The sequence below is a fragment of the Herpailurus yagouaroundi genome, unplaced genomic scaffold, assembly GCF_014898765.1.
Source record: "Herpailurus yagouaroundi ecotype Mexico unplaced genomic scaffold, PumYag 187, whole genome shotgun sequence".
Taxonomy (NCBI): Eukaryota; Metazoa; Chordata; class Mammalia; order Carnivora; family Felidae; genus Herpailurus; species Herpailurus yagouaroundi.
This window is the reverse complement of record NW_024412418.1, coordinates 21,273,459-21,297,490: the sequence shown is the minus strand read 5'-3', so window position 1 is coordinate 21,297,490 and position 24,032 is coordinate 21,273,459. Positions and strand designations below refer to the sequence as shown.

At 43.3% G+C, this 24,032-nt stretch overlaps 1 protein-coding gene across 4 annotated transcripts in view; it reads right to left on the bottom strand.

The window, feature by feature from the left end:
- Positions 1-24,032, bottom strand: part of MPPED2 (metallophosphoesterase domain containing 2) — a 176,462-nt gene that overhangs the window by 5,629 nt on the left and 146,801 nt on the right. For all 4 annotated transcript variants that reach the window (XR_005796937.1, XM_040495552.1, XM_040495553.1 and 1 more), the window contains exon 5: positions 2,144-2,259. Coding sequence is in view for 3 of the 4 variants with exons in the window: in XM_040495552.1 (XP_040351486.1) it covers positions 2,144-2,259 (116 nt within the window). In the remaining variant the exon portion in view is untranslated. The remainder of the gene's footprint in view (positions 1-2,143; positions 2,260-24,032) is intronic.

Genomic DNA, 24,032 nt, shown 5'->3' with positions numbered 1-24,032 from the left:
AAAAAATCCTTAATCCACAGTGATTGGCATATTCTATCATGGATGGGTTTTCCTTGAAGGAAGAAATTATCTCATTTCATATACAATCAACCTGAGAAGGCATCCTGCTTATACCATGATAGTAAAGTCTCACGGTGAGATTGCTACTCAACAGGAAAGAATTAAAGGCCCCTCTCCATCCCCACCCCAAACCAGCATTTTCACAAGAGAATCCCAATAACATACTTTGATTAAGGTTCAACTTTACCTTATGAAAACCTCACCTGACCTTTTATTGTGGAACTCCTTGAGGTAGAACTTACTTCGCTACATGCACAACCACTCTCTGGATTGCTCCATATTTACTACAAGTAAAGTAGTATTCAAAGTTTCTGGGATGTCTCAATTCTTTGGAGGCTAGAATGCAGACTTAGGACTACCACCAGTTGCTTCTGTACCGACATTAATGGCCTGATGAGTCTGCGAATCAAGTGTTCTGCTCAAAGTTATATTCCAAATAATACTTCAGTCATGTAAAGCTGTCTGTGCTGAGGATATCCAAGTCCTGTTTACAATAAACAGCCCAAGGAGAATCATGTCTGCATGGAATAGCCTGCTCAGGGAAAGGACCGAGTTGGCTGAGATGCTCTCTCTGTAGGGTCTCACTGGGTAACTCAGGGCTGATCAGAATATTTAGCTAGCAATTCAGGATTTAGTCTCTAATGGCTGCAAAATAGGGAGCTTAATTCATTATGATGATAAATGTTGTTGGAAGTGTGATCTTTTAAAACATGGGGTGGGATGGGATGGAATAGGGGGAAAAAGACATGGGGATGGTGATTCTGAAATACTGAAAAAGTCAGGAACGGCTAGATCCTGTGCAAATCTGGACAATTCCCCTGTCTACAACACAACCTGCTTCTCTTCTCTTGCTTCTCCACATCATTAAAATGTGCCACCATGACTCACGCCTTGGCCCTCCCTTCTGCTATTTCTATGTGAAACACAGAGCACTCACTTTCCTTGGAAGAGATGGAAAGCAGCCCTAAGTGGGCTGGAGGAAACAATATCTACAAAGATTAAATTCACAGTAGGGGATGTGTGTTACATTTTTTATTTTTCAGGTTGACAGAGGAGGGAAGTCATATGGACCACAACCTCAAACCATAGGGAAAGACTGAAAATAATTTATTTTGTAACAAGGGTTTTCTTCCTTTCTCTAAACCAACCTTTGCTAGCATTATGCATTTGAACATTTATTAAGAGTGTAGATTTCATCTTATATGTTTTTTACTGCAATCTAAAAGAAAGAAAGAAAGAAAGAAAGAAAGAAAGAAAGAAAGAAAGAAAAGCTCTCCTACTATAAGTGAAGCATCTGAATTTCCAGAGTTACACCTTTGTTGAACGGGGATCCAGGTGATAGTCCTGTTTGACAATGTTCTGTGGCTAAGCCAAGGAGATAACAAGTTCATGAATAATTAAAAGAGAATTATAAAGTCAAAAAATCATATTCTGGCCCATAACCTGCGTAACTAAAGGTAGCTTTGAAGCATGCTGGCAATCTAAACCTGGATGTAGGTTCGAGGATTCTGTAGGTTCAAGGATTCTGTAGGATGAGTATCTTTAAGTAACTTTCAATGTAAGTCCTTACTTAACACCTTAGTTTTTTTTTTTTTTTTAAGGATTCTTTGCTTATATAATCAGCTCAAATGTTTAACTTTAAAGATTTCCCAGCTCCCACTATTACATGGGAAAGGATAATGAGCTACTTTAAACAAAAGTTTCCATTATTTCGTTGCCATTCAAAAGCCCTGCAATTGAGAGGTCTGTGCCTTCTTCCCTCCAGTCTCCACTTCCCTTACTCCAAAGTGAATACAGTTCTTAAAATAAATGATCGAGCTCCAAAGACTGTGGTGCTTCATACTGATTTGATTTTCCCTGACTCAACTAAATTAAAAAAAAAATTTAATTTCAAAAACACCTGTAAGCCTAGCAGAACTGCTGAGTTTAATTATCATACCGGTTTCTTTAAAGACATTGGGTTTTCTTTTTGTATTCACTTTTCATTTTTTGAAGGAAATGATTATATCCCTGAAGCATTGTTTATTATGCTTGGGGAAAAAGACATCTATTATGACAAAAGGACAACATTTGCTTCACTTACCTAGAGGAGGTCCGTGTGTCATGAGTATGTCGATGCCCTCAGGGATGAGGTTCCACTTGTCCAGCAGAGACTGACCTCTGGGCAGGTTAAAGCCCCATCCATTAAACCACGGGGTCCTTTGGGGGAGATAATGCACACGGTATCAGGCCAGTGGAGCCACGTTTCTGCTCTACAATATTTCTCTCGCGCACATTCCCCCACGGTTTGCATCGCTCTCTTGTCTCTTTTTGATGATTGGCCCTGGCAGCAGGATGCTTTTTTGTTGACTGCTTCAAAACCAACGCATTTGAAAGCAAGTGTGGAGCCTGCGAATTGTTCAACCAGAAAGGGGCACAAGAGTCTTTACAGTGGAGACTCTACCCAGCCGACCTCTATCAAAATCTTAACAATGTTTTGTCTTCTCCCCCAAATCTCCATGCTTCCTAAGATGCCTAGCTTGGATCCAAAGCATTTCTACCCTTCCTGTAAGAAATTCCATCAGCACCCCTTCCTCCCCATCACTGTGAAACTGCTTTGCTGGAAGGATTCTTACAAAAGTCCTTGGAGAAAAGGACAAGGGCTCTGAAGGCAGAGCATGTACCTCCGTACATGGAGATGTTTTGAAATCCTGGACTGAGAAAGCTGAAAACGTTCGGGGCTCTGACAGGTGACAGGGGATCCAGGGAACAAAGAGCAAGTGTGGCCTTTTCCTCCTGTTCTCAAAAGGAAGGTTTGAGGGTCATTCTGGAATCCACTCTCCTGACAGGGAAGGTAAGCAGTCCACCCTCCCAGGAATGAGTTTCTGAGGTTGATGCTTCAGGCAGGCAAAAGTGAATGAATGGGGGTTTTGTCCTCAATGAGAGCATGTCTAATTGGAGCTGAACATGCCTCTACCATTTATAATAATAGAATAACCAATTTTTCTCTGCACATACTACTGGCTAAATCACACCAGAACAAAGCAGTTCCCAGTGCTGTCCTATTCCCAAACATCTAGATATAACCTTTATTTGTTGAAACTGACTCTTTCCCATTCTGTAGGAAAACTCCTACTTGCTAGCACATACATGTAAAAAACAAGTTGGTCAATTCTCTGGCTAAGCTCAACTTTCCTCTTCAACTTAAGCTGCCCCTTTCGTACCTATTGAAAGAGGCGACCTTGTGTCCAAGGTAACTTGGTCAGTCACAGCAAATCAAATGAGGTTCAATCTTATTTAAAGCCAATCATGGGCCAGACTATCAGATTCTCTCAAGACTTGGAACTCAGAAACACTGACCCAGCATTCATTTGGTGGTGGGCACATACAGGCAAGGACAGAGTGGAGCGGGCAACCGAAAACCATGTGAAAATCTGCCTTACAAGTGAGAAACCTGAGTTCTCACTGAGATGCTTGAAAGAAAGTTCCAGAGGTAAGAGACTGTGTGGCCCCAGTTAGAAAAAGAGAAACCAAGAAAGCACCTGATAGTTGGGTGCTACAACTATCTTCCAAGTTCCTAAGCCATCCTAAGGGGCTTATTTATAGTAACAATAATAACTTTTAAAGCTATTAATTGTTGAGGGCTTACTCTCTGTCAAGGTACTATTATTCTAAACACTTTACTTGTATTAACACATTTAAATTTCACAATAAGCTCAGGAGGTAGGTACTATAACTAACTCCATTTTACAGATGAGGAAACTGAGGCACAGAGAGGACAGGTAAACACAACCAAAAAATTGGATATGAATCCAAACAATCTGGTTCCAAAACCCATACTCTTAACCACTGCACAATTCCTCTTCTTCCGTAGACTTGAACTAACTTCCTACTTGCCCTGGGTGAGCCTCTTCTGTATTCTTTCAGGTTTAGTGTCTTGTTGCCTGAAGCCAAATGAGCTCTGACCATGGAATCAAGTACTTGGTTCTAAAATCCAGCAATAAGATGGTGGAGTGGACATCAGTGGTTTTTGCCTGCCCAGCTCTTTCACCTTTCTTTTCGTAACAGTGCCTGAAGTTTTTTGGAGAACCTCTCCCTCCACCTCTTAGTTCATGTGCTCTGCAAAGGCTGACCCAACCCTGTTCTAGGATCTCCCTGACCAGTGACTAGTCTAGGGATGTACATGTGACCCAAGCTGGGAGTCATCCTCAGGCTTTTTCTGGTACTACCTAAAAAGAGGTCATGGGTTCCTCTCTGGGATCCTGGGTCTTGAGAACTGTGTAGGCCTGGAATTGCCTGGAAGCTTTGTCTTAGCCACCATGCAGACAGCCCGGGCTTGAGAATCAAATCATCATCATCATCACACACACACACACACACACACACACACGCCAAGCAAAGAAACAAGAGTACCCTGATGACCTCTTTTGGACATACGGACCCAGTTGTGCCTGAAGCCAATCACATTCTTCCTTTCAAGTATATAAGCTAATAAAATATTTTCCTTTTTATTAACTTGAGTTAGGTTCTGTTTCTGCAATCGAAAGAGTCCCAGTTCAAACAATTATTGTGTTAGTGTAAAAACGACCTATGTACTTATTGCAGGTAACACTGTCCACCCCCACCCTTGAACCGACCCCAGAGATGTCCATGTCCTGACCCCCCCTGGAACCTGTGAATATATTACCTTGCATGGTAAAGGGGAATCAAGGATACTGATGGAGTTCAGGAGCTAATCAGCTGACCTTAAAATAAGAAGATTACCCTGGATTATCGGGGGGGGGGGGGGGGGATGTAATCACCTGCATCGCCAAAAGCAGAGGAGGGAGGCAGAAGAGGAGAATGGAGTGATGTAACCTAAGAAAAACCCAAAGTGCTGTTGCTGGCTCTGGACATGAAGGAGGAACAACACAAGCTAGGAGATGTGGGCAACCTCCAGAAGCTGGAAAAGGTAAAGAAAGAAAAGGAATTCTCCCACAGAGCCTCCAGGAAAGACACTTTCCGGCTGACATCTGGATTTTAGCCTAGTGAAATCCATGTCAGACTTCTGACCAACAGATTGCAACATGGTAAACAGGTGTTATAAGTCACTAAACTTGTGGTAATTTGTTACAGCAGCCAATAGGAAACTAATACAGTACCTAAACTGTCTGAGCTGTAAACTTCAGGACCTGTGACTGGCCCTGGGCCTCACCTAGAGCACAGCACGTGTTCAATCAACACAGCCCTGGGGTACCTGGGTGGCCCAGTCAGTTAAGCATCCGCATCTTAATTTTGGCTCGGGCCATGATCTCATGGTTTGTGGGTTCGAGTCTTACATCAGGCTCTGAGCTGACCGTGCAGAGCCTGCTTGGGATTCTCTCTCTCTTCCTCTCTCTCTGCTCTTCCCCTGCTCTGTTTCTCTCTTTCAAAATAAATAAAAAAAACTTAAAAAAAAAATCAACACAGCCCTCAGCAGCCACACTGCCTTGTAGCTCAGCTAGATGCTATGCTTTTGGTTTCTTTGGAGGATTAGGAAGTGCTGGCTTTCTTATCCCAGGCTGCTGGGGAGGCACCAGGTACCACAGGCCTGAGGGAAGCAGCAGGTAGAACCTTTTAGGGCTCAATTAGTCAATCTCGCTTACACTTGTCTTCTAGGACTTCCTGTCTTCAGGTTCTTAAGCATTTTCATTAGAATCTGAAATAGAGCTGAAATGCCCATTCTTTCCCTTCATTTCACAATGACCTCTTTCCAAGATTTGTCTTAGAAGTAAAAGAAAAAAAAAAAAAGTTCAGAACCCAGTGAAAACTCAGTGAGCATTTTGGCATGAGAGAGAGAAAAATAAGCAAAAACATCTGTTTTCCTAGGTTTTGAAAACAAGCTTCTGGGCCTATGGTTCCTGTCTGAATGGCAAATAAAGAAGGCTTGAAAGAGTCCCAAGCACACCCAAGTAGTTGGTACAGTGAGGGGTTCTGATTTCGCTGCCAGAGTCTGTCTGAAGGCAGTCAGCCTCTGGACCCCCAGGTCATCCCAGGGGCTTCCAGAGTCAAAGGAACAAGACTTTATTTTCCAGTCTTTCTGAGTTTCTCTCACAGAGTCTTCTTGGGAAACCTATAGTCCTATTGCCCCAGGAAGTGCTCCGTTTTTTAAGTGCTTTGCGAAAGAGTAAGACAAGCCCATTGTGTACAGACACCCCAAATTTCATGTTAATGTAAACTTTAATGTTAAGCTTGTGACAAAATCCAGAAGCTTCCAAGTTAAGGGCAAACTTTAAAAATATCTGGCATTTATTTTGACCCAAACCTGTATGTATGTGTATGAGAGTGTGAGACAGAACTTAAATTGTAAGAAAAGGAACATTTATCAAGTCTCTGATATGCTTTATATAGAGGTTTTACACAGACTATTAAATTTAAATCCTCATAACAATCCTTGAATTATTATTAACAGTCCTTGAGTACTGCCAGCTCTATTTTTAGACAAAAAGGCTGAAGATCAGTGATATCAAGTAACTCGTCAATATTCCCAGGATTGGTAAGTAGTGGAGTGCAAATTCAAACCCGGATCTTCTGTCTCCAAAGCCTCTGCTTTTGCCTGCACAGTGCTGAACTAAAACCTTCTAGCCCAGTTTTGGTTTTGGCTCACACACTTGTGAAGTAAAAACAGGGCTGCTCCGTTCAGTCTCTTAGGCTGAGCACTGTACAACTTCAGCCGGTGCCAGGGCATTGTGTGATTGAAGTGGCTCATAGTAAAAATGCAGTGTGACTTCCAAGATGTTATTATGGCTTTTCTGGGATGTTTTCTGTTCCTTTAGATCCTCCAGATAAGGCCTTTTCCACAAGACAGTGGCCAGGCAATGGTAAAAAGCAGCCCAGTGATGGGTTCCAGAATTATTCCAGCATGGCGTCATAAATGGGCATACAGAAGAGACCTGTGTGCTAATACTCATTCTGGCATGAATTTACAAACTCACATAAACCTTCAGTAAGAGAAGGCCCCTCAGTGGGCTCCTTTCCTCATCTGAAAAATGAATGAGTACATGGATTTGATGACTGGGTTTCAGGATTGCTTGTAGGTTGCAGAAATCATATGCAGAAGCCCCACACCCAAAGCAGGGACATGAACGGGTGCTCTTGCTGAAGGGCTGGTAAGAAGGGGCTCCGAACCTACTCACTCACTTAGTCTGCTCCTCCTTTCTGGCCTGAGCTTCTGAGCAAAGCCGGCAAAACCCAGCACTTGATGGTCCTTCTATGATCAGGAAATCCTAACATTCTATAAGTCTGTGCAGACTATCAATGTTCTAAATAAATGCCGTGAATTGCTCTCAATGAATTACCTAAATTGCCTGTAAGGGACCGAGTCCAGTGTGGAAGAAGTAACTGCACACAGCAGAGACCAAATGTGTCAGCATCAATGAATAATGCTTTATCCAGTTGAGTTTCAACCTGAAACATGAAACCCCAGCAGTGAGCCCATCAGGGGTTCACTGGAAAATATGTGCACAGTCGACCTCCCGAGCCCCACAATGGGTTTTGTTCTGTAGCAATGGGGGGTGCGGGGGGGAAAGGAGGAGGGAGGAATCCAGGGGAACAATGTCTATTGCCTCAGCCAAGGACTTAATAATTAGCTGTGACTAACAAATACCACATGGGAACCAACTTGTAAGAAAATGTCCCACAAAGCGCCCTATTGCCAGTGGGCCAATCAGGACCTGTAACCCATCTCCTTCTAGAGAGGGATTAGAAAACTCAGGCAGCTAGAGCTGCCTGAAGCCACTGGACCAAAGACACGGATGGAAGCTGTGGGTGCTCTCAGGGCTCCCTCCCCCTTGCTCTCGCAATTAGGGGCACTTGGCCTCTCCAGGCTGAAAGTTCAGGAGCAGGAGCTAAGGGAGTTCACATAGGCAGAATTTGTTCCAAACAATGTCAACACAAAACAGGTTTTCTATATGGAAGCAGGTTGAGATGAAATCGCTACAAAGGTCATCTGTGTTTGCAGTACACGGTGCTGTGGTGTGGGCAGAAGGGAGCTTGCTGGACCATAAATCTGAGGTTGGGACAGGTGAATGGCTGTTTACTCCCCTACCAACGTCAGTGGGGGCCAGGAGCGCCCCAGGAAAGCAGGATTTGTTAAAGAAAAGTTGGCACTTGGTCTGCTCAGATGGGCTATTCAGGTTCACGGCGCTGGTACCTGCTGGTCAATGTCTACAAATTCCCCCAGGTGCAGACGGTCCTGGGAAGGCTGCATCACAAAGACTCAAGATTGGGATTGTGATTAACCATCTCCTAGGTGCCTCCTGCAAAGATGAAGGCTTGGAAGCCTGGTGGGCTCCCCTGGGATTCTGCCTGGAAAGTATGAAGGGGAAAGTGCAAGGGTTCACAGCTCGGGTAGCGGCCATGCCACTGCTTAGGACTGTGAAAACCTGGGGATTCTGTAAAAAGTTAGCCATTCTTGTTTTGGAGGCAGGAGGTACAAACATGGGTTATGGAATCACAGACCAGTAAAGCCCCAGGTCTGCTACTTACTGGCTTCTCAGTCTCCTCATCTTTCAAATCGAAATGGAGTATCTGCCTATGTGGGTAAAGTGAGATCATTTATGCAAAACGTTTGGGAGAGTATTGGCACAAAGTGTTAATGTGCAGCTTTTAATTTATATATAAGATATATGAGCAATATATGTGTATGTGTATATACACATGTACACACACACACACACATGCACGCACACAAACACAAACAGTCGCTCATGTTACGTTTTCTTCCTACAACCTCCCAGGCTGCGGCCCATCAAGTAAACAGACCCTCCTGCTCCAGACTTTTGAAGAGTCCCCAGTGAATAGGCAAACATTACTAGATGGCTAGATAGAGTCTGATTTCCTCGGGCTGATTACTTATTAAAAGGCACTTCCTCAGCTCACTTTTGAGTGGAAGTTTTCAAACAGGCACTCGCTCACTCGCTCGCTTGCTCAGTCTTGCATAGACAATCCTGTGGAATGTGAGAGTACAGGGCAAAATGTTAGTCAAGGCTGCTTAGCTGGCTAGTACAGGTGGTTAGATTTTGACAGGATCTTAAATTGGGGGAAGTTCAAGGGAGGGTCCTTGGGTCCTTGGAATATTAATAACAGGGCCCTTGGAGAGGTTCACTGGCGGCATTGACAAGCTACTAATTAACACCATCACCACAGCCTGGCATCTCCAGTAATCAAAATTCAGAAACCAGGGGCCAGTTTCCACATACACGTTCTTTCCTAAATGGCGGCACTTTAGAATTGCAACCTTCCTCATGCCTGGCACTCCCAACCTCCGTCGGCCCCTCTCCCACTGCACATCGCACCAGGTCTAACAGAAGCTAATTTAACCACCGCTGGTTAAAATCACACCGCACTTCACAGCCCCTTTCACATGCCATGAAGCTGTCATGATAATTCTTGATCTCTAGCTCACCTGACAGCTCAGCCCTCCCTTGACTGCAAAGCTTCCCGTCAGTTAGAAATAGCAGTTTCCCTGGCACCACATGTGTCATCCCGAATATCCAGATGAAAGGCAGATGCATGCCCCACTCCCTTTCTTGCCTCCTTTTCTCTTCTTAGCTCTGGAGTTTGTTAAGAAGCCAGCCTTCTCCCCCAAGTCCCTCCACTTGGCAGCCTGGAAGTTACTCTTCCGTGCAACTAAAAAGATGCTTTGCATTAGCTCACGGAGGAACGTCACACCTTGTGCAGCAAAGAGACACATGCACCAGTTGACATGGCTAGGAGAGAGGGACAGCTTAACTTCAGGGCAAGATTTACAGCCCTGTGCAGCTGCCTGGGAAGCCTGCCTGGCCCAAACCACAGGCTCAGCTGCCTGCAAAGGGCAATGGCGGCTCCTCTCTCACGCCAGCTGTCTAGTCCCATCTCTTCCCTGTGACTCTGTAACGCACTCTTTCGTTATGAGGTCCTGGGGATGAGAACAGATACTGTTTTGATAAAGGGGCAGGCCTGAGTGAATAAATGTGGTCTATGTGCTCTGGACGGGACAGGAACAAATCATACCTAAGGCGGTCACCTGAGGCCCATGAGCTATGGGCAGGGGTTTCGTAAACCAGGGAGGGCACACCGCGGTCTTTGCAAACATGCCAACTGTGTCCCTTTTCTGTAACTAATAAGGAACAAGTGTCCGAATGAAGCCTCTGTTACCCATTTTCCTCTCCCCTGCTGGAAAGGAAATAGTGTAAGCGGAGTTTCCTTCAGGAACCAAGAAAACAAAACCCACTATGACCTGTTTTTGAATGTGGTGTGCCTTGAATTATTAAAAATAACATTACAGTGTCTGTTGCCTTCCCATTGGGCTGTGCAGGAGACTATGCTCATCAATTGTGCAAAGAGCCTGACAGGGCAGCAGGAAGGGCACGCAGAACTTCTGTCTTGGTGGGCAGGTCAAGCAGATTTGGGACATGCCCAGGTGCATCCAGAAATAGCATTTTGTTTTGCGGCTGAGGAAATCTGGTGCCCGGACCAGAGAATGGGCCCTGCCTTGATCTTTAACCCCCGGCAGGGGAATTTCTCAAAGAGGGATACCAGCACCACTGTCTAGGTTTAAAAGAAAAAGGGGTCAGTGGATGGAGAGGAGTAGAAAAAGAAAAGCAGCATTCCTCCGTTTTTCTTTTTTTTTTGCCATTTTTAAAATTGTAGTAAACTATATGTAACATAAAACTGACCATTTAACCATTTAAAAAAATAAAAATAAATTTTAATGTTTATTTATTTTTGAGAGAGAGAGAGAGAGAGAGAGAGAGAGAGCATGAACAGGGGAGGGGCAGAGAGAGAGGGAGACACAGAATCTGAAGCAGGCTCCAGGCTCTGAGCTGTCAGCACAGAGCCTAATGCGGGGCTCCAACCCACAAACCGCGAGATCATGACCTGAGCCAAAGTCAGACGCTTAACTGACTGAGCCACCCAAGCACCCCCATTTTAACCATTTTTTAAAGTGTATAATGCAGTGGCATTATATACATTCGCAGTGTTGTGCAACCATTACCACCTTCCGTCTCCAGAACTTTTTCATCATCCCAAGTAGAAGCTCTGTGCCCATGAAAGGACAGCTCCCTCTCCTCACCCTCCTTCCAGACGCTGGCCAGCACTGGTCCAATTTTTGTCTCTATGCATATGACAACTGCAGGTGTCTCATGTAAGCAGAATCGTACCACATTTGTCCTTTTGGGTCTGGCTTATTCTCTTTAGCACAGTTGTGTTCAGGGTTCATCCATGTCATTGCATTTGTCCGAATTCCACTCCTCTTTATGGCTCAATACTACCCCCTCTTATGGCTTTACTGCATCCTTTTTTTCCATCTAAGGTTTCTGAAAGTCTAGGATGTGCCAGGCACTAAGCTTGGCCATAGGGAGACATGGAGTCTCTTTCTTTGTGAAGTGTGCAGTTACTGAGTTGAAAGCCCAGTGAGGACGGGCTCAGTATGGTACTTCTGGGGCATTTATTCATTCAACAAACATAACCTGGATGCCTGCTGTGAGCTAGGGTCTGGCAAGGTAGGTGCTGGGAATACAAAATTGAATACAGTTCCCAGGATAAAGCCATAGCTCACCATTTTCACAGGTAAAGTTGCCTTGGACAGAAGTCTTTAATCTCTGGCCTTTATTTCTTTTTTATTAAATCTATTCTTTTTTTCTAATGTTTATTTATTTTTGAGAGAGAGAGAGAGAGTGGGAGAGGGGCAGAGAGACAGGGAGACACAGAATCTGAAGCAGCCTCCAGGCTCTGAGCTGTCAGCACAGAGCCCAATGGTTCAGTGTGGGGCTCGAACTTGCAAACCATGAGATCATGACCTGAGCCAAAGTCAGAGGCTTAATCGACTGACCCACCAAGGCTCCCTTGGCCTTCATTTCTAAGTAACCTAATTTCAGAGGAAGTTGGGGAACATCAGAATGATCTGAGAATTAACCCAGTGACTTCAAGTGAAGACCCACCCCCAGGCCACGAGGTGACCAGGAGCATACTTGGCAGGAAGACTTTTGGGGAGAGATTTCCTTCCATTTCGTCTTGCACACTCCTTCATAAGGCTGGGCAGCTAAAGCCAGGACCACAAAACACAAAACCACATCCTACTAAAGGCAGCCTGTGAGAGCAATGTGTGTCACATGTCTGGCTGGTTCTACAGCACAGGACGAACAGGATGGGAGGGGCCAGGAAGACTGCCAAGTACTCCGGCAACTTGGCAGAGAGCATCTGTACCTTCCTCTCCCCCTCTTCTACCCTGCAGACATGTCACAGAAACCTAGCAGGTGGAGGGGTTTCTTAACTTAGATTTCCCAAAAGAGTAAGAGGAAAAGTGGGTCCAGGATTAGCTAGATTTTTTGTTGCATAGCAAACTCTTAAGAACTGATGTTAACAGATGGGATGGCCTGATGAAATGTCTGCCCCCAACAAGAGACTTTATTACGTTTACTTTATTTGAGAATGTGTCTGTGTGGGTGGAGGTTGTCACACATTTATGTCGACAATAATGCTGGTTTCTTTTTATACTATTTCATATTTTGGGGGCACCACGGGGATATAGCTAGGGAGGACCACACTGGCAAGAAAGCCTGCCGCCTGGAAAATAGATGGTAAAAGAATAAGTAATAAGTGGACAATAAAATAACTTCTCCATGAATATGATGTAACCGGGAAGACCGTAAGCTAGGTGACTTCAGTCTGGTTCACTCTGCATCCCTAGCACCTGGCACAAAGCAGATGTTCTAGTATTTGTCAACTGAATTAAGAGCGACTGTCCACGAAGTTTATAACTTCATGAAAAAAATGCATACACCATGATGGTCAATGGAAAAGCAAAGTATTAATTCACATATCAGTATGAATTCAAGTATGCAAAACATACTTAGAAAAAAGACACAGACCAACATACTGAATGGTTATTTTGGGGGTGGGAGGAGGATTAGTGATGATTTTTTTCCCTTGATTTGTCTACTATTTTCTCCTTTTTCTATGAGGATTAGTATCATTTGGAAAGAAATCATAATTTGGTGTAAAGTCTTCATATAGCCAAATGCAAGCTGAATATGAGCAGACAGATCCATGGTCTACCTAAGGCTCTACTCTGACTGCAAGGTGGTTCCCCCAGGGTGTGGAGCATTTGGGACACTTTTGCTCAGGAAGCTGACAGGGTTTGCCTTAGGGGGCTTCCCTCCCCCGCAAAAGAAAGGCATCTTTGGCAACAGAAGTCTTTCCTTCGTTCAAGTAGTTCAATACATGTTTGCTGAGCACCTGCTTATGTCAAGCATCACTCTACTGGTGGTGGGTATGCTTTTCATTTTAATGAGGAATTTCAGCTTTAAATGTAGACAATATCATGTTATCTGCACATACTTACTACAAATCATCGCACATTTCTTCGTTCACAATAACTCCAAGTGGTGAGCAAGGTATGAGGTTTAGAGAAAACAGTATACAGAATTTTAAGGACTTGCCCATGGTCACCTGCAGCTGAGGTGGCATGAACATAACTTTGTTGTGCAAAGGATTAAACATTAGACAGGTCTGGGTTCAAATTCTGACTGCTTTCTGCTTAGCAATGTAACCTTGGGCAAATTTCTTCCATCTGATCTCAGTTTTCTCGTGTATAAAGTGGAAAGAGTAACGCCAACCACATAGATTTATTGTGAGGATTAGATGTGACAATATACGTAATGCATTTGGCAGAATGTTTGTCCTATATTGAGCATTAAATATTAGCTCCTGTCATCATCAGCATGTTAATATCACTACAAATATTAGTATCATCAATCCCTTGCTCTTTGTTACCTAATCTTCTTCTTATCAACACAAAGTGTACCTTCTCTCCATTGCTCAGACTTAGAATGTAAATACCAAAGAACTGAATGATTCGTTTGAAAGCACTGAGTGTTAACATTTAGGTACAGGGGACCCAGCTTTGGTTAATGCCAAGGCAGTGAGTTAAGAGACAGAGGACATGAGTTCCAGCTCTAGGTCTTCCAATTGGCTTGCCATATAACCTTGGGCAAGTAACCTCTCTGATCTCTTGTTTCCTTAACAGTGCCACAGGGATAACAATCCTTATGAACCTTGCAAGGCTGTCAAACAAAAGCCCATAAAACCTAGCTGCACCTAAAGGGAAAGTGCCTTCTAATTCCCATGTCACTGGCTGTCTGTGTTGCTTGTTTGTGCTGTTTGAAAAGCTCAGAGGAGCCGGAATAAGTGACAAGGAGGTCAGATGTAAGTTAAAGTGTTGGCCCCCACTGATCTACCATCTTGGCTCTAAACAACTAGCTTCGGTCCAGACCGATTTAGTACAGTGAGAAAACGGTGAGTGCAAACTGGCAGGACACACAATCAGAGGGCTGAGTGAGACGCTGAAGCTGCCCCTTCAATTCAGAGGTTAAAGCAAGCAGAAAGACCCTGGTGTCTCCCTCACCATGCCAGCCAACCATATATTATTAATTGGGCTCAGCAAACATTATTGAGCACCTTCTGCTGCAAGGCCTTGGCAAGGAGCTCCAGGGAGATCTAAATGCAACATGAGACCATCCCAACCTGCCACCTGGCTGGGATAACGAGATAGTCACCGGCAAAACTGTTCTCCCCTGTCTCTGCCCATTAAAATTCTACCGAGCCCTAAGGGCTCAACTCCTATATTTCTCCAAGAAGCTTTCCCAGATCCCCTCAACGCTGTAATTGTCATTTGTAGGATATATCGTCCTCTGCATTATTACTGGGTTGTGCGTATGCATGTGTGTATTTGATCTGATGTCCCACCTCATTCCAGCAAGCATTTGAGGCAAGGTCATGTTATGGGTTTGTCTATCTTCCCCAATGGATTGTGAGTCATGCCCAAGATCTAGCATGATGCCTGAAACATAATAGATGTCAAGAAAATATTCATAATAACGAAAAAAGCAGGAGAGTTTAGAATAAGCGCCCAAGGAAGTGATCCAAATAATGTGTGACTGATGGTTAGAATGGGACAAGACAGATTAATGTCTGAGCTTATTTAAAAAAAAACAACAAAGGTCATTAAAAACACTGGATGATATGTTTCATAGGCCTGTGCTGCCACATACAATAGTCATTGTGTGGCTACTGAGCCCTCAAAATGTCGCTAGTCCCACTTGAAATGTACTGTATGAAACACATGCTGTATTTTGGAAAGTTCAATGAAACAAAACCCAAGGTGACAATATCATCATTTTTATACTGATTACATGTTTAAATATTTTGGATATATTGGGTTGCATTAAATATATTGTTAAGTGATTTTTATCTTTTTTCACTTTTTAACGAGGCACATTTAAAATTACATATTCTGTTCATGTTCAATTTATATTGCACGACACAGTCACAAGGCACAGAAATATTCATAGGATGATTCAGAAATCCCTGTTTAGGGATTGTACCTTAATGAAAGAATCCAAAAGTAAGTAAAAATGCCATGCACAAAGTTATTCACTGCAGTGTTATTCATAAGCGCAAAATATTGGAAACAAGTATATCCTCAACTCTGCATAAAAAATAGGAATGGTAAGACAATTACCGCTATTGGAATATCTAGTAAAATGTATATTATGCAAATGCTAATTACCAAGAGTAAGTAGCAACACAGAAAATTCTTAAAACATGATACTGCTTAGATAAACATAGGGGAAGGGAAGGAAAAATAAGATAAAAAGAGAAAGGCAGGCAAACCATGGAGACTCTAAATACAGAGAACAAACTGAGGGTTGCTGGCAGGATGTTGGGTGGGGGTATGGGCTAAATGGGTGATAGGCATTAAGGAGGGCACTTGTGATGAGCACTGGGTGTTACGTCTAAGTGATGAATCACTAAATTCTACTCATGACATCATTATTACGCTATATATTAACTAACTTGGATTTAAATAAAATTTAAAAATTGTTTTAAAAAGGACTGGCAAAAGAAAAAAGATAATGAATATGAAAACAGAAGAAAAAATATCGAAGTTTCATTTGTGACAAAACAAGACATAATATTGCTTGAAAAAGCACTCAATGTCTGAATCTATGTATAATCTGCATGCAGGCACGTTCTTTCATCCAACTCATCATACATTTGCTGAACTATTACTACACCCCAGGTTCTGTGTTCAGGGAAGACTGGAATTAGAGATAATAGGGGATGGGGGACAGCCAGGTAAACAGACAATGGTGTCTGCAAATGGAAGTACCAGGTAAAATGGCCATCTGAAGGAGGCCACACCTAAGCTTTCCTAGGGTGAGCAAGGACTGGGGGAAATGTGAAGAAAAACGAGAAAGCTATTCTTCTGGTGAAGGGTGGCATGGGGTTTTTCTTGGAGTCCCAAGCCTTCTGGGGTTTTTACCATGAAAACACAGAATGGAAATCAGCATTCGACTCCACAGTGCCTCTGGCACTGAGCCGGGGTGCGCTGCTGGCTCAAAGAAGAACTGGGCAGCCCTTGCCAGGATGGCTCTGTGGTCCGACCTGTGTCGTAATAGGTGCTAACACCTCCCACTCCATCGCCCTCAGTCTCAGTTTGCTTATCTATAACATGGAGATAATTAAAGTATCTGCCTTATCGATACATTGCTGAAAAAATTAAACGCAATGATATGTGTGAACTTCTTAGCTGGGTGCTTTTGCTCATAATAAGCGTTACATAATTGTTGACTTTTATTATTATCGTAAAGATTACAGGAATAGCATGAAATAATTGATCAGGAAGATAAAGTAGAGGATGGAAGCCATCTACTCCCAACACTTCATCTGAGTTGAACTGGTTCACTTACTTTCAGTTTCTAGAATCGTTTACAGCCATTGAATTTACTCAACCAAGTTTTCTTCTTCTTCTTTTTAATGCCTTGAAGGATGATGAAATTATAAATGTTCTATATAATGTGACAGCGAAATAAGTTAACCAGAGAATTATTTAGGTCTGCTGTCTTTCACTCAGCAACATAAGAAAGCCAGACTGTCCTTTCTCATTTAAAATTTCACGCCCCGCCCCCCCCCCCCCCCCCCACCCCGCAAGCTACTCATTCAGTCCAAACTCTTCAAGTCAGAATAGTAAGCGTAATTGTAATTTATCAATCTCCAGGTGACCTCCCTTAGACAAAAACAAAACCAGGTCAATTGTTTCATTGTTTCTTAAAGAGTTGCTAATGAATTCAAGAAATCTTGAAAAAGAAACATATCATTTTTCTGATACTCAGTCCTGCTCTTTTTCTAATAAAGAGTCTAAGCAAGTTTGTGTGAAAACAGACTCTTTGTTTTATAAATAGAACACCGTTTAAGTTTTTTTTAGAGGTGTCTGCTAAAAATAAAGAGGGTTATGGTTTACTTCTTTATAGCTCTCAAAACAAAACTCAACACAACAAAAAAGCCTGAGCTTAACTAAATGTTATATTTCTATTTTGAAAGGTAGCTTTATATGAGTCAGGCATGATTTCTTGAAATGAAATTCCCCAGAAATTAAATTTCCTGTGTTTATCCAAGGTGTGCCTATGTTAAGTAATGACACCATAGTGTTTGTCTTTTTTTTTTTTTTTGACACCATGATGTTTTGTTTTTTTATTTTTTAAACATATGCCCCAGAATGAATACAACCGAATGCTCTGCTTCCATTCTATAAAGTCCTCACACAATTCCTCTTTGGAAATTGCTTCCTTTGTGGAGTACAATAACCATTTTTAGGTAGAAGTTCTAGGTGATCTGCTCCCAAATTATCAGCATTACTCTGAAACTGTACCCATTGGTGCCCAAACTGTGAACTGTGATCCAAACTGTTGTAGGTTGCGTGGATGCACCTGTCAAGTGTCATGGTGTGGAAACAATGCCAGGTTCCTAGGGAAGTCCCCAGGAGCCAAGAAGGCCTGTTTTTCAACTCTGGATGCTTGGCACATGGCTCTGCTTGCCCTGGCTGGCCAGAGGCTCCAGGACCTGGGGCCGCAGACTAAGAGTCGGACACAGGTGAAATGAGGTTTCCTTCCAGGGCGGTATTTTCCACAGTGTATCCAACAGATGTGATCTGTTGAGACTGTTCTGAGTCACAAAGGGTTCTAGGGTTAGACAAGTTCGAGAAATGCTACTTACTGCATTTCCCTTCCACTTTGGCGGTGTAAGGTGAACATAACCATAGTAAGACCTTGAGAAGCCCTGCAGAAAAGAAATCTGTTTAACTTGATATAAGTGTACATGTTCCAAACAGATGAGGCTCCTTTCAATCCCACTGCACTTTTGTCTATCATGCCTATTAACGGTAGCTAACATTTATATAAAGCATATGATGTGGCAGGTACTGTTCTGAGCACTTTACAAACAGGAAATCATTTAATGCCCACAGCATCCTTTTGAGGGAGAGGTTAAGATTAACCTTATTCTATAGATGTGGAAACTGAGATAAAGAGAGGTTAAGGATTTCCAAAGGTACAGGGACCCACGTTTAATCACCATGCCAAGCAAACCTTGGAAACCAATCTCCTTGAAAGTCACTTAGGACACACTGTCCCATGGGCAGGCCCAGGCCTGTCCCACATGGCCTCTGTCACCCTTTTCTTTTCTTACCCTGGCCCCTCCCTCTCATGAGTCTTTTGAAGCTAAATTTGGAAATTTCCTTCTTTTGCAACAGAAAATAACAAAGTCAACATGGGTCTTTTTTCAAAAAGACTAAAAGATTCACCCACACTTTGAAGGAAATCAGGTTTACTTCATCCTGGTATATCAGTTTCTTACTGATATACTTACTATAACAAATTACTACAAATTTAGTGGCTTAAAACATCTCAAATTCATTATCTTACAGTTCTGGAAATCAGAAGTCCAAAATCAGTCTTGCTGGACTAAAATCAAAGGATAGGCAAGGCAGGGCTGGTGGCTTCTGAAGGCTCTAAGGGGGAGAACCCATTCTCTTGTCTTTTGCAGCTTCTAGAAGCTGCCAGCATTCTTTGGCTCTGGATCCTGCATCAGTCTGACCTTTGCTCTGTGGTCACATCTCCTTCTCTCCACTTTGACCCTCCCGCTTCTCTCTCATTAGGACCCTTGTGATTATATTGGGCCCACCCAGATAATCCAGGATAATTTCCCCATCTCAATCCCATCTGCATATCACATCTGTTATAATCACATCTGCAGAATCAATTTTGCTATGTAAGGTAACATCCACAGGTTTCAGGGATTAGCATGTGGCCCTCTATAGGGGGCCATTACTCTGCCTACCACATTGGCATTGCCCCAATGGTGAGCTGACAAGGAGACAGACAGGGGCCTGGAATTGATGGGGGTGGAGTGGGGGGAAGAAGGAGCTGGGGATTCCTCAGGGGCCCCCAACCGTGGCTGCAAGGGGAAGGGGAAGAGACAAGGCCATGGGGCTTCTCCCTTGCTCACCCGCCCGGTTTACCATCACCGGCTCAGCTACCATGGCCCCTGAACAGCAGAGGTGAGATGAAAAAGAAAGGCAGGGCTGTAGTTCTCAAACAGATGCATTTAGTCCCCAGGGTTGGTTCTATGCTGGGAACACCTGAGTCCACAGATCATCCTGATTTATCATCCTGGATTCATAACTTTCCTTAAAGATGTTAAAAATTTAAAAACTGAAACCACTTCTTTCATATTAACCTAAACATAGGTACGTTTCTGGTTCCGCTTAAAAACAACACTTTTGAAATCTCCCTGGTTGTGTGAGTGGGAGATAACACAATCTATCTCCAATGTTAACAGTGGTATTTAAGTAAATTAATACCTATGAGATGCTTAGATCAGTGCCTGGCACATAGGAAGCTCTCAGTAAGTGTTACAATTTGATTTGATTGTTTTATTCCACCACTACCCAAACCATTATATAGTCACCTGCCAGGTGCTTTCAATACATTAGCTGCTTTTAGCCTCACAACAGCCCTAGGAAGACAGGACTGTTATTTTCTCCATTTTACAGAATTTCAAATGAGGCGAGGTGTACTGTGTGTAAATCATTTGATTAGGGTCATCATACATCTGACTGACAAAGTTGGGATCCAAACTCTGCTTGCAGAGCACACAGTTTCAGTGTTTCTTTCTGTTTCTCCTGCACATGTGCTGCCCAGGTTCTGAGCAGGTTCTGGGGCTCTACTGGCCCCAGTCACAATCGCATGTTACATCAGCATTAGCAGAACTTCTAGTGAGCTCCTACGGGGCTCCTGGTTGTAGGTTTTCAGAGTTACTAATTCTGCAAAGAACACATTTCTGCTTACTTCATGGTTGGTGCCAGTGTTTCAGAAAGTGAGGGAAACAGTGTTTATCCCTCACACTTCCCTGGTCACCTTTACTCTCTGATGACATACCATCTCCTATGTGTCATGGAGCCTTTAACTAGTCAAATATCTTCCTCCCAAAATCTTTTGTCATAAACAGTATCAAAAGTGGCACTATCTGCCTTCAACAAATGGAAATTTCTAGGAGTCAGTTTTTTCCTGGATCTCCTTCAAACAGAAAACTTTGAACCTGTGGCAGTAGCATTCAATCACGGTGGCTCTACATTTGGAAGAATACTTTATGTACACAAACTTTGTGGTCTTCTGAGGCTTCTGACTAAGTATACCACAGGGAGAAACATATTTCCTGAAATCCTCACAAACGTGAAGAACACGAAGCTTTCCAAGTCCATGAGCAATGACACTTGGCTGGCCAACAAAGGCTGACCACCCACTATCCCTATCTCTTCCCTAGACTGGAGTCTCTCTTGGTTTTATGAGCTAGAAGTAACTGGGGGTTCCAATTTCCAGCCCTGCCTCTACCAGCAATGCCAAAATCCCCAAGTTAATCTATGTGGGGTAAATCTGTAAGTAGCCAAGTAGGGATCTGGTCAGCTCATCAATCAACTTCATGTTCTTCCTCCTGACAAGAGTCAGGGCAAAGTGGTTCAGGAAAGCATGGTCAGCAGAAGGAAAGCATGGTCAGTAGAAAGACACTAGAGTCAGGAACCAAGACCCAGAGTTTTAAGCCAGCTTTTGAATTATAAATAGATGGGTCACCTGAGTAAGTTATTGAACTCCTTATGAATCTATTCTTCATTAGCCCATCAGTGGGTAGAATGCTGAGTTTTAGCATATTTTTTTTTCAACGTTTATTTATTTTTGGGACAGAGAGAGACAGAGCATGAACAGGGGAGGGGCAGAGAGAGAGGGAGACACAGAATCGGAAACAGGCTCCAGGCTCTGAGCCATCAGCCCAGAGCCTGACGCGGGGCTCGAACTCCCGGACCGCGAGATCGTGACCTGGCTGAAGTCAGACGCTTAACCGACTGCGCCACCCAGGCGCCCCAAGTTTCAGCATATTTAAAAAAATTTTTTTAGTGTTTATTTTTGAGAGAAACAGAGAGCATGAGCGGGGGAGGGCCAGAGAGAGAAGGAGACACAGAATCTGAAGGAGGCTCCAGGCTCTGAGTTGTCAGCACAGACCCCGACGCAGGGCTCCAACCCATGAACCACGAGATCATGACCTGAGCCGAAGGTGGACGCTTAACTGACTGAGCCATGCAGGCGTCCCTCAGGATATTTTTTATTTCACTCACTGGCAACATAATCTGCCCACCTGAGATAATAGGGTTTGGTCCATTAAATACCTAATTTTCTTTAGTGTTTCTAAACTGTAAGCTCTATGAGGGAAGGCATTTTGTCTTTGCTGTATCTCCAACAGTGCTTGCCCCTTATTGGTACTTGATGGATATTTTATGGGAAACAAATTCTAGAGAGTTAGCAAGGTGTAGGGCAGTGGTTCTCAAATACTAGAGTATGTCAGAATCACCTGAAAGGCCTACTCCAAAGTTTAGTAGGTGCAAGGTAGGGCTTGAGAATGTGCATTTCTAAGGAGGTCCCAGGTGCTGCTGTTGCTGTTGCTGGGACCAGAGTTTGAGAAGCACGGTAAAGAGCAGGCTTCTGTGTCAGACTTCCTTCGTTCAAATCGTGGCTGCTAGCTTAACTTATTTCTCTGGGCATCAGCTTCCTAATCTGTAAAAATGAAGACAGCAATGAAACCTACCTCACAAGGTTCCTGTCTGTAAACCATTTCGGATAGAGTCTGATAGTTCATAAACCTTGTGTGTGCTATTATTGGGAGATTTTTCTCTTCTGCTTTGATGTTTTAGTCTGTGTTTATATTGGTTCTTCCAACAACAAAATGAGTATGTATAATTTGGAAATCTTGGATCTCACCCCAGTAGTTACCCTGGACACCGCTGGGGTGCACATTTTCCCCACTGAGATCTATGTGGACTTGGGCCTTTGCTGAGTAACAGAAAGATTTCTCACTTAATAAGTCAACTTTATCTTTAGACTTTTAAGTTGACCATCTATATTTTCCGAATCAGGTAACATCGAGGTTCTAGTCATAAGTAAGGATGTCACCTCCTGCCTAGAGAGTGTGGCCATGCCGGTCATTTCTAGATGATCAAGGCCACGATGGATATCACCTCTTTGAGACCACCTGTGCTGGGAGGTGCAGAGAGCTTCCTCTATTTAAGCTGGAGGAAATTAACAGTGGAACAAATTAAAACAACAATCAGATTTAAGTGGCCTCTATCAGGAAATTAACTTTAATGGATATTGTCATCACCAGGCCTACCTCAGAGCTGCTGGTCTCCCAGTGTTGAGACGCAATAAAAACTAGGGCCTAAACACTCAGTTACCCACCCACAACTTGGAATGAATTTTCTTTTTACTACCTTATGTTTGCTTTAATATGTCCCTTTCCCTGTTCATTGAAGCTTTTCTGTGATTCTATTAAACTGATTACACACCTCTGCAAATGATTGCACACCTTACCTGAGACAGAAGCTCAAATGGGGACTGGGAGATGAATTCCCTTGTTTTGCCACTTTCTTTCAAGTGGGATCTAAACTTCTCTTTTCCCCCAACAAATTCCAACTCTAGAATGGCACGGGGGCTTGGAAGGGACTGTTCTAAGTCCTTTCTCTTCAGGAGAATAAGAACCAGCCTTGTTATCCAGGCCTGGGATTCAGCTGTCATCTTTACTTCTTCTTGTAGCAAGTACTACAAGTACTACAAGTACTTCTTGTAGTAAGTACTACAAGATCCAGAGATCAAGACCAAGATCACTAGATCAAGAGTAGTGCAAGGGAGGCAGCAGAGGGTATCTGACCTGATGGGATAATCTTCTGACTTATTAGCAAAATGAGCCTCCAGGACCAACGAGCAGGAATCCTGAAGCAAACAGAGCTGATGGGCCTGGCCACCCAGTCCACCTGATGGCAGCACAAAGCATGGACTCTGGAGCCAGTCAACCGGGTCTGAACCCTTCTTCTACCACTCCACTGGGTGAACTCTGGCAAACTTCCTTATGCTTCAGTTTTCTCATCTGTATAATTGCAACAGTCGTTCCTCTACCTCAAGGGTTTATCGTGGAGTTTAGTTAAAATAAATAAAACGCTTAGAATGTTGCTTGACATACCTTAAGCGTGAGTTGTTTGTTAAATGACTAAAATATGTTGAGCCCTCCTATGCATCAGAGATCACCAGGACTTGGTTCTTATTCTCAAGGAGTTGGTCCAGTAAAGGAGACAGACTTGAGAAGGAGTAAGTAGCGTGAGCATGTGTAAAATGATGAACTCTAGTCAGAGGATAATTATAACAGCTTCCTCTTATTAAACACCTGCTAGGTGCTTTCCACATGCGTCCTCTATTTAATCTCCATAAGAGTTCCACAAGGTAGCTATTATAGTCTTCAGTTATCAGTGAAGAATAAGACAAGTTTAAGTTACTAAATGAAGAGTCACGGCCAAGCGGTTGATCTTGGATTTGGACGCAGAGCTGCCGGACTTCACGCTCTTTACCGGGACAAGATAAAGGGGTGAGAGACACTTAGGAAACCACCTGGAGTGCAGGAGATTAGTTTTTATTGTAATTCATAAAAAACTGTGTGACGCCAGAAAAATTACCAGACTCCCCTGTGTTTCCACTTCTTCAGGCGTAAGACAGTACTATCTGGGTCCTACATGTACAGCCTTGCACGGTTATTGTGAGATCAACGGAGATAATCAG